Raw genomic sequence first — 10,939 nt, 5'->3', positions numbered from 1 at the left:
ACCAACCAAACAACACCCAAACACCAACTAACCAACCAAATACTGACTAACCAACTAAACACCACCCAAACACCAACTAACCAAACACCAACTAACCAGCCAAACACCAACTAACCAGCCAAACGCCAACTAACCAGCCAAACACCAACCAAACACAACTCATCAACCAAACTCCAACTAACCAACAAAAATACCAGCTGTGGTTTGTTGCATTAGCATTAGTATTAATATTACTCTCAACACCAACTAAACACAAACTAACCATAAAAACACCACCCTAACCATAACCCTCACCACCCAAACACCAAATAAACAGCAAAACACAAACCAAATACCAACTAACCAAATAAACACCAAGTAAGTTGCCAAACACTAACTAACCAGCCAAACATGGAGGCAGGAGGACTCTGCTCCTTCATCCATCGGGGAGCTATTTGACTTAGTCTCCGCCCACACACACTGACTGTGTCAGAGCTTCCCAGCTAAGGCGCTAACGCTCAGTGCGCATTGGTAGCTGTGAACCTCACACGTTCAGACAGGGTGGCGGTCTGGCATCGGGAGGGGATGATTCAGAACCCACCCCACCCACTGTAGGCAGGTGATCAGAAGGCGGTGGGTCCCGCCCTCAGGGGCTGGTCCAGGGCAGTGCTTCAGTCTGACTGGTGACTCCACCCTTTCACCAGGGCCCGGGAGTGGGACACCTCCGAGTCAGCTCCACCTCCTCCGCTCCCCTTTTATGTAGCACCCGGTGGGGCAACCCCCTCCATAAATCTGATCAGACGGGGGACGCGTCCATTAACAGGAAGGACAGCTGGGCGGAGATTGATGGATGGCGTTAAGTTCCAGGTTAAACATTTAGCGGCACCTTGTCATAACGCTCCAGCTGATCTACAGTCTGACGGGGACTCCGCCCATTGGACAGTCCTCTGCTAGCTCATGCTAGCATCATGCCAACGTCCCACAGGCCGCCCCAAACCCGAACCTGGACATGAGTCTGTCTGTTTCCGTGAATGCGACCGGTTGAGAAGGAAGTTATGAAGTTACCAGAGTTTGACTCCATGTGGGGATGGGTCTACCAGGGGTGTGTCGACTGGGGGTGTGTCGACTCGGGGTGGGTCTTCTGGGGTTGTGTCCACTGGCGTTGACGTGGTGTCTGTCTTGCAGTTGCCCAGAAGGTGGTGGCCACCAGGAGGAAGCAGCAGCTCTCCATCGGTCCCTGCAAGTCCCTCCCAAACTCGCCGAGTCACTCGTCCGTCTGCGCCGCACAGGTGTCAGCCGTCCACATCAGCCAGGTCAGAGGTCACTCGCTCTCAAGTTCACACCTGTTTGTCTCTGCCGGCCTCAACAAGGCCTGGGACCAGTCCTCCAGGACTGTCCCACCTGATGAAGACCAGGAGCAGCAGCTGATGAAGAACCTGCAGATGGGGCAGCTGATTGGTTGCGTTACAGGGCCCTCGCTCTCTCTCTCGTTCTCTATCTCTCACTCTCTCTCTCTTCTGGATTGCCCTCTTTCTGTCTTCTGGTCCGCCCTCTCTCTCTCTTTGCTCCTCATTGATCGGTCATTTAAACGCCATCACTCAGCATCGCCGCTGTTTCCCCCAGGGGTCTTGTTTATCTCCACACCTCCTCTACCCGTAGGCCCTCACCACATACAGGACGCGTCGTGCTGACAAACTTTTCCACAGCTGCAGATGTTCATCCATTCCCTTTGTTAATGTAAACATCAGGTGGAAACGCCGTTGGATGAACCATCACTAACTTATTCTTTCCATCTCTCTAGACCAGCAATGGTGGCGGCAGTTTGAGCGACTACTCGTCATCCGTGCCGTCGACGCCCAGCACCAGCCAGAAGGAGCTCCGCATCGACGTCCCCCAGACCACCAACACGCCGACGCCTGTCCGAAAGCAGTCGAAGCGCCGCTCCAACCTGTTCACCGTGAGTCCACAGTGAAGTCTAGCTAAACCTGGCGCTAATGTTAGCATGTGTCATCTGTAGACACACCTGGTGGAACACAGTAGCTAGCATTAGCATGTCTACATGTGTACCTGACCAGTGACTGGTTAGTTGCTTGAGGCTGACCTGGGTTGACCAGGATTGACAAGGTAAGGGGTGGGTGGACCATCTGAGCCCAGTGTGTTGCTGATGTTGGAATAGGCTCCACCTACAAGGGCAGACCGGGTCCAGCGTCAGGAGCTTGTCGACTGGGTGGGACGGATGTGGGATCTGACCGGTGTCCGCTGACAGGTGGTTTCTGCTCTGGTCCACAGTCCAGGAAGGCGAGCGAGACGGACAAGGACAAGAAGGGCCTGGAGGCGCGGGCGGACAGCATCGGCAGTGGGCGGGCCATCCCCATCAAACAGGTGAGACGTGCGGTGGCTCTACTCGGCCTTGATTAACAGTGAAATCACACACTTAACATCAATTAGAGCGAGGGTCTCCCGGGTCCTCCAACCAGATCATTAGGAGGAGGAGATGAGAGGAGCGCGCCCCCCCCAGGCCTCGCGTCTCCTTCAAAGACGCGTCTCGGTTTTGTCTCCTGCTCCTTTGATGGCAGCGTTACAAAGGGATGAAGCAGGAAGAGGAGGAATCAAAGCTCACCACGGCTCGGCGACGCAGCAGAGCACCTGAAACGAGTCGTTCTGGAAACTAAGTCGTCTTGTTGGAGGAATGGGGGAGGGAGTGTGGGGGAGTGAGGGGGGGTCCACCAACAACCAAATCAGGCAATTAGTGGCATTAATCGCAGCCCGTGTCGACGCCGCGGCCCGTTTGTAATCTCCTAATGAACAAATCGGATGTGACGAGGGGCGAGGGCGAGAGACATGCAGGCAGAGTGAGAGAGAGGGGGAGGCGTGCCACTTCTGTTTGGGGTCGCAGTGGAGGCGACCCCCGGCGGGCCTTCGCCGTCAAGCCGGCGGTAATTGCAGCTGAAAGCAGCTTCAAATATCCTCTTCTTCTTCTGTGGTGTTGGTGCAGCGGTGGAGCGCGGCAGGAAGGACAGAGTGTTCTGGTTCCCGTGTCAGAAACGTTTGGGTTTTAGAACCGGACCTGTTAAGGTCTCATGTCGGAACCAGGAAGCAAAGGATCCTGGTATGTTCTTTCACAGCAGTGCTTTGTCCTTTTCATCGAAAATTCTTCCTTCCAAAAGAGAAGAAGAAAATTCAGCTTTTTGGTGTGCATGGAAGGGAAGGTGGTCTTCCCAGCATGCACTGCTTGACAGCTTAAACTTGAAGCTCCTCACAATCACCTGTCATGGCTAAAGTTAGCAAATTTCACCTATCATGGCTAATGTTAGCTTCTAGGTAATGTCCCCTGTTATGGCTCATGTTAGCAAATGTCACCTATTAAAGCTAATGTTAACTAATGTTACCCGTCATGGCTAATGTTAGCTAATGTCACCTGGCATAGCTAATGTTAGCTAATATCACCTATGTTAGTTAATGTTACGTGTCATGGCTAATGTTAGCTAATGGCACCTATCATGGTTAATATTAGCTATTATCACCTGTGATGGCTAATGTTAGGTAATGTCACCTGTCATAGCTAATGTTAGCTAATGTTACCTCTCATGGCTAATGTTAGTTAATGTTAACTAATAACAGATATGATCTATTATTGGTAATGTTACTAGCTAATGTTAGCTAATGTTACGTGTCATGGCTAATGTTAGCTAATGGCACCTATCATGGTTAGTGTTAGCTAATATCTCCTGTTATGGCCAATGTTAGCTAATGTCACCTGCGATGGCTAACGTTAGGTAAATTCACCTGTTATGGCTAATAGCTAATGGTAGCTATGCCACCTGCCACAGCTAATGTAAGCTAATATCACCTATCATGGCTATGGTTATGGCATTTAGTCTAGCACATTAGCTCATTAGCTATTTTTGATGGTCCTAGAGGATGTTAGCTTAGCATTTCCTTAGCATTAGGTTGAAGCAGAGCTAGTCCCTTACAGTTGATTGTTGCACGGGTTGCAGTTTGACCATACATATTTAACTCCTCCTGAAGCGTGTTGACACGTCTGAACATGGGAGGGGGCAGTCCTTGTCTGTGCAGACCGTCAGAGACGATTATTGAACGGGACGTCGTGCAGGATTCAGCATGCAGACCAGAACGTGTGATGAGGCCACGCTAATTTTTCCAGACATGTTGGTCTGCAGGCCCGACGCAACTAGCTCCAACACCCGGAGAGCAACGAGGATTGGCCGGGAGGCTCCGCCTCCTTCTCCTGAGTGCTTCAGGAAGTGGATGGTTATTGATGTGATGGTTCTCTGTGTCGCCCCCCACCTCCTGTCCCTGATCCTCAGAGGGCCGGACACGCCGCAGACCGGCGGGTCCCAGTGAACCCGGGAGTCAGTGGGTCCTTTCTGTTCAAGTGTTGATGCCGGCCACACCTGTGTGGTGTCCCGCTAACCGGGTCCCGTCGGGGGTCAGTGTACCGTGTGGGCGGGGCTCTCTTATTGCACTGAGAGCAAGACGCTCTTCCTGTCCTGATGTCATTAGCGCCACTCTAGGCGACGGAGGTCCGGTCCCCCCCCCAGACACGCCCCCGTTAAGAGTCCACCGCTAATTAGCGGTTGGAGGAGGCCGGACCCGTCCCTAACAAGACCGGGAGGACTTCATTAAGTCCTCGTGGACGCCGTGTCACGTCTACAACCAGCCTGTTATTGTGAGTGTGGGCGGGATGAGGTCACATGACCACGTCGCCTCCAGACGTCTCCATTGCCTTTCGAAACCCACGTTTTAATCATCACCTGAAAGTTTGTCCGTCAGTCCCTCCGTCGGCGTTTCAGAGCAGGAGGTTGGATCTGATCTACCTCATGTCCAATCAAACGAGACGAAGAAAAATGACCGTTAACCCCTTCAGGGGTATATGGAGTCATGTGACCAGAGAGAGCCAGGGAGGAAGCTGACTGGACGTCTTCGTCCTGCTTCTTGCTTCTGGACAGATCCAGCATTGTTTACAGACGGTGTTCCTCTGACATCTGTTCCACGCTGCTAATTAGCTGCTAATTAGCAGAGGGAGGGGGCACGGCTGGCGCCGCTTCCCGTCTGCAGACTTTTGAAACCCAACAAGCCAACAAATTCATTTCCTCCGCCGGGACGCCAGAACCGACAGCCAGAGTTCTGTTGTTCCGACCTGTAGAATCAGACCAGGACCCGCCGTCCGACGGGACCGGCTACTGGTAGCTGCTGGCGCGTTGAAGGTGACCAGTTTGTTCCTGAGCTACCTTTGTTTTGTCGCCTCAATCCTTCTTTAGTTAGCAGCTAACAGCGGCTAACAGCTGCTACTGGCTGCTAGCTGGTAACAGCAGCTACCAGCTGCTAGTTGGTAACAGGTTCTAGCTGCTAACAGCAGCTAACAGCTGCTAAATGTTTAACGTTGTTTCTGTTGAGTCCCACTGTTGTCATCCCACCCTGACCTCTGACTTTCTCAACCCCGGATTGGTGAATGACTAGCATGGCTCCGACCTGATCCGGGTCAGTGAGGCGCCCCACTGCGTCTCCTCCTGGGAGGACCTGAGGAGTGGGCGGAGCTGAGGAGTGGGCGGAGCTGACAGGTGTCCTGGTGGTAATTGCCCCTCTCTAGGTTGCAGACGACGGGGCAGAGTGGCGTGACAGGTCTGCTCACCCCCCGGGCGCCGGGCGTGTAGTCAGGAGTTAAATTGGATGGTTAATTCGGGTGTTATTTACCCTGTAATTCATTATCCTGCACCCCCCACCCGCCCCCACCCCCTGGCCCCCCCCGGCAGAGGGCAGGCTGTAATTTCACGCTTCGCAATAAAAGATGTCTCATAATCTGCTTCATTTAGCAGCCAAAGAATTTAATGAAATTAACTGCAGCCCTAATTAAGATGGTGAATATTAAAGAGCGCCATCAAGGCTTTAACGAGGGCGCTGCGCTGCGCCCCCCCCCCGACCCCCCACCCGGCCCCCACCGATTGGAAAAATATCATCTCCCTGGAAAGGTTGGCGCTGCTGCCAGCCGTTTGGCCACCATGACACTGTTGTCAGGCAACGAACCCCGAGTCCAGGTTTGGGGGGAGGGGCTGGTTGAGGTTTGGGGGGGGTAGGAGGGGGGGTCGGAGACGTGTTGCAGGGATGTCTCTGTTTGTACTCTTGACATCATTAAATCACAGGACGCAAACGTCAATCAGCGCTCCGTGGAGATGGCGCGGTAATGAGCGCCGCTGCTGCTCGGTGCCAGGGTGTCGCTCGGAGCGGGAGGCGTCGCCGCCGTGCGGCTGTTGTTTCACGTCTGCTGTCATCTGATGAGGAGCTGGTCAAAGCTGAGGTTCTCCGACTGAGGAAGACGAGGCTTCAGTCGGCGTCTCCGTGGTCGTCAGGCGGAGCGAGGGGCGAGGTTTTCTGTCCGCTAATGAACTGAGACCGCCACAGTCAGGTCGGATAATTGAGTTTCTAATTAATTACCCAGAACTCTTATCAGATAAATCAGCTGCCTGGCAGTCCCCCCCCCCTTTTCTTCTGTGGTGTTTGATTGGATCGGCACGGGCCCCCCTGGGCCTGCCCTTCCTCGTCCTTTCTCGTCAACGCTGACCTTGTCGTGGACACTGTGTCAGTCGGGTGTGGGTCGGGTCTGGGTAGATCCACCACGGTGACGGGAGGGAGTCTTTCCTCGCCCGCTTACCCCCATTTTCAGGTCGTCATGGAAACACAGTGCTGAGAACCTCTGCCCGCCATTTGCCCCGTCCAGCACCAGGACAGAACCAGAACCACACGGAACCCTCGCCACCACCCATCTGTGGCGTCATCTCACCCTCTGGGATTGGACACTGTTGTGCTTCTTGTCAGTAGTGCTCACTTCCTGTCTGCCGCTAGAGGCGTTAGCCAACTTTAGCTTCTTCGCTCTGTAAGGCGGCGCTCAGGGATCCTCTTCCCTCCTTCACGTCCCACTCGATACACCCTACGGGATGATGGATGACCTGAGGCCGCTGGTTAGGACGGATCTGATGGCCGCCGCGATAGAGAAGGAAGCGTCCGCCCCCCCCCTCTCACCAGGCCTTCACTGTGGCGCCACTGTCACGGAGGGCGACGCCTCCAATTTGGCCCTGCTGTCGTGGGACAAAAGCGGTCCGGTCTCTGCTGTCAGCCCCTTCAGGGGTCCGTCCACAAGCCATTGTCCATGGGAGGGGGGGTGATGAGAGACCAGATTAGTCCCTGTCGATGGACGGACGGACAGACAGACGGCTTCCAGGACACAATGGATTGCTGGAGGGAAGCAGCTGGCTATTTCCTGCAGACTTGTCCCTCATCAGGGACATGTCCCGTCCGTCTCGCCTGTCATGTGACTCCTGGTCCATCATCAGACGTCCTCAGGTACCGGAGTTCTGAGGACCTCGTTGCTCTTCGGTTGAACTTGTCTTCTGCTGCCGTGTCCTGGTCTTCATGGACAGTCTTCGCTGTCTCCATCGATGTTTTGAGGCTAACAGATGACTTCATCTCTCCGCCTCCCCAAGCTTGCGACCTTTTAGAGGCTCCACCCCATCATCCTTCAGCCGGGCAGGAAGTACCTTTTCCTGGGGCGGACGCGTTCGGAGCGTGTGTATTTATCTCCTCACATCTATTTTCCCATGTGGGGCTCTTGAAAGCCGTCATGCCCCCCTCCCCACCCCCTGCATGTCCTGAAGCCTGGGGGTTGAATCATGACAGATATTACCCATCATGCATTCAATTAGGCCTCTCCTGGAGCGACCTGATCGCATGTCGTCCCCAGGATGAATGAACAGTATCCATCAGCTGACGTGTACCCCCCCTGGAAAACCAGGTCTGAAGACAATATGCCCCCCCACTACTGCCGAGTTCAGTCCAGTCCAGACAGGCGCTCGTGGACGACACAAACTGCCTCCAGCCCCACCTTGGTTACTGTTCATGCTTTTATTTTGAAGTACCCTGTCATGGGGGTCCACAGATTACCCAGGCTCATTTGTCTCTGGGTTTGACTTGCCAACCCCCCCCCCCCACTGTGTGGTGTGATGTCATCACTGATAACAGCCCGTGTGCTGTCATTGGTGGGGGGGCAGCTCCTCTGCTCCGTCCCTCCACCTTAATGAAAGCTGATTAGTCGGGGTCTCAGAGCGCAGACCTCTGTCCATCAGCCCCCCACTCCAGCCACCCTCCCTCCCCCTCTCCTCCACTTGGACCGTGTGATCTGACACCCCCCCCCTCCTGCCCCCTCTGAGGCGGACTCCATTAATATCCTGTGTGGGTCTTAATGGGGGACGGGTCCACTGAAGTGACACGCTGCAGCGCTGCTGGAATTGCTAATCAGTGGACAGTTTTATCCCCTCACCCCTCCAGCCTCCCCCACCTCCCCCCATCTCCTCCCACCTTCTTGCTCTCTCTGGCCCAACGATTGCAGCCCTAATGTAGTGTGGGCGGGGCCAATCATCCGCTGATGATGTCACTGGAGATTTGAACCAGACCAGGCTCTGGTTCCCCCGAGGTGGAAAGCAGTGACCCCCATTCTGCTGCTTTGGGTTAGTTAGGATGTTGGACCAGAACACGGCGCTACCTGAAGTCTGATGGACCAGAACCGACCAGTCTGGTCCTGAAGGACAAGACAGTTCAGGACTAGGTAGATGGGGTTTAACTGGTTACTTCCCGTGGTTTAACAGGTTACTTCCTGTGGTTTAAAGAGTTAATTCCTGTGTGTAATGAGTTACTTCCTGTCTGCAGGGGATGCTGCTGAAGCGGAGTGGGAAGTCTCTCAACAAGGAGTGGAAGAAGAAGTATGTGACCCTGTGTGACAACGGCCTGCTGACCTATCACCCCAGCCTACATGTAAGAGCCCCGCCCTCTACTGGCCCGTGTGTGTGACTGAGTACTGACCTCCATCTCTGATTGGCTGGAACGTTGTGTGGTTGGTGTGTTGAGGAGAATGGATCTGTTTGAAGACGACCACACTCACACACACACACACACACACACACACACACACACACACACACACACACACACACACACACACACACACACACACACACACACACACACACACACACACACACACACACACATACACACACTGTCCTTTGGTCCAGAATAACTCTTGGTTCTGTTCAGAGACCCCTGTGTTTGGTGCTGACAGATGCGTGTCTGTTGTGTGATTGGCTGAGTGGCCCAGCTGGCTCCTGGTTGGTGGAGAAGCATCCGTCAGGCGTCCTACCAGCTGACGGAGTGAATTAGTGTTAAAACCCCTCGGAACAACAAAACCCCCTCCAGCACCGAAAGCCAGGTTCCCTTCAGAGCGAGGCGTCGGCAGCGCTGCCGTCAATTAGCTTGTTTGCAGAGGCTAATCGAATGAAAGTCAATCAGCGCCGCTAATTACTCGACTATGTGCAAAGAAATCACATTAATGCCGCTAATTAACAGGATGGCAGGAGACGCCGCTAACTAGCAAGACGCTTCTCCTCCAGCGCCAAGAGGCGCTCCTCGCTCCGCTAGAGGCCCTCCCTGTTCACAACAGGTGACTCCCTCTGCTTCTGGAGCCCCGCCTCCCAACGGGCGAGCCTGCCCACATAGTCAAAGACAGGAACCAATCAGAAGCTGCTCTCTCCCGATTGGTTCCCAAACAGGGTGCTTGGAAGCCCAGAAAAGAAGATTGAAAGCTAAGAATGACATGAACATTGGAATGCAGCTATTTAGCATGTCTTTAGCAAGGCTGCAGCTAGTGTTAGCATGGCTTCATCAGGTGCTTTGCACAGTTATGATCAAGCTAACAATACGAGTGGCAGAAAGGGTCTAGCTAATTTCAACTATCATTGCAAACGTTTTATGTAAAGCTAACTGTACCTAATAAAGTGACCACGTTAGTTTATTTATCACTAACTACCTAATAAAGCGACTGTATTAGCTTACGCCTAGCTAACGGTACCTAACAAACTGACCATGTTAGCTTATATTTAGCTAACTGTATCTAATAAAGTGACCATGTTAGCATACGTCTAGCTAAATGTACCGATGGCTGCATTATCACAGGATCTTGCTGTTGAGAACTTCCTGTATGCTGTCGTTGTGGTCCCGCCCCCTCTCACTATGTTTTCCACCCGCCTGGGTTCTTCTTCTCCTCCATTGACATGGCATCTTTGGGCTTCAAACTCCTTCCTTGCGGGTGTGTGTTTGCGGCTCGTCGGCGGCGTTCTGCGAGCATACATCCACAAACACTGATGAAGCAGCTGCTGGCGGCGGTGTGCTGGAGACACACCTCCGTCCTGGACGCCGCTGCGAGGTGTGGACGATGATGAAAGCTACCCGATGCAAATGGAGACTCAATTACGGTGGTCAATCTGTCGGGGGGAGGGCGTGCGGGGCTTACCCAGCGGGCGCCCGGCTCCACAGCTCTCTGGTGGCTTGTTAGGACGCCGTCGAGAGCACTTGGCTTTGAATTGGCCTTTTGTCATCCGAGCCGCCAGAAGGAGGCGGGACTCAGAAAGAGCGTTTGAAGAGCGGCTCCGGTAAATCCGTCTCTGTGGGGGCGGCGAGATGCTCTCTGGGTCCTCTGCCATCACAGGACGCGCTACTCCGACGCCATGTTTTACGCAGCCCAGCGGGAGGCGTGAGCTTTGTCTGTGCTCGTTCCTTTTATACTTGAGAGGAGGCCGATCTCCCACAATGCCCTGTTTCTGCCGGGTCAGCGCTGACACTCCACCCCTCTCTGAGGGAAACGTGGGTGGGTTGAAGAAGCGCCTCTCGTCCTTCATTAACTTGTCTGCTGGTCTCTGATCCGCCCCTTCAGACCAGAGAACAGCTCATTACCAGAACGCGTCCGTCCTGTTGGGGGGCGTGTCACTGGAGGGGTGGAGCCAATCCCAGTTGGCGTGGTCCTCCACTTGAGAGATGTGTGAGGCTTTGATGTGTGCTGAGGAGCTTCCTGTTCCAGAACCTGTTCCGTCAGAGGAGCAGCTCATGTTTGTGTCCC

At 53.9% G+C, this 10,939-nt stretch overlaps 1 protein-coding gene across 4 annotated transcripts in view; it reads left to right on the top strand.

The window, feature by feature from the left end:
* Positions 1-10,939, top strand: part of agap1 (ArfGAP with GTPase domain, ankyrin repeat and PH domain 1) — a 47,243-nt gene that overhangs the window by 18,287 nt on the left and 18,017 nt on the right. For all 4 annotated transcript variants that reach the window (XM_068309020.1, XM_068309019.1, XM_068309018.1 and 1 more), the window contains 4 exons: positions 1,165-1,292; positions 1,781-1,936; positions 2,269-2,361; positions 8,698-8,802. In XM_068309020.1, coding sequence (XP_068165121.1) covers positions 1,165-1,292; positions 1,781-1,936; positions 2,269-2,361; positions 8,698-8,802 — 482 coding nt within the window. The remainder of the gene's footprint in view (positions 1-1,164; positions 1,293-1,780; positions 1,937-2,268; positions 2,362-8,697; positions 8,803-10,939) is intronic.

Source organism: Antennarius striatus, chromosome 24 (assembly GCF_040054535.1).
Source record: "Antennarius striatus isolate MH-2024 chromosome 24, ASM4005453v1, whole genome shotgun sequence".
NCBI lineage: Eukaryota > Metazoa > Chordata > Actinopteri > Lophiiformes > Antennariidae > Antennarius > Antennarius striatus.
The sequence above is the reverse complement of the archived record's forward strand: the minus strand, read 5'-3'. Positions and strand labels throughout refer to the sequence as shown.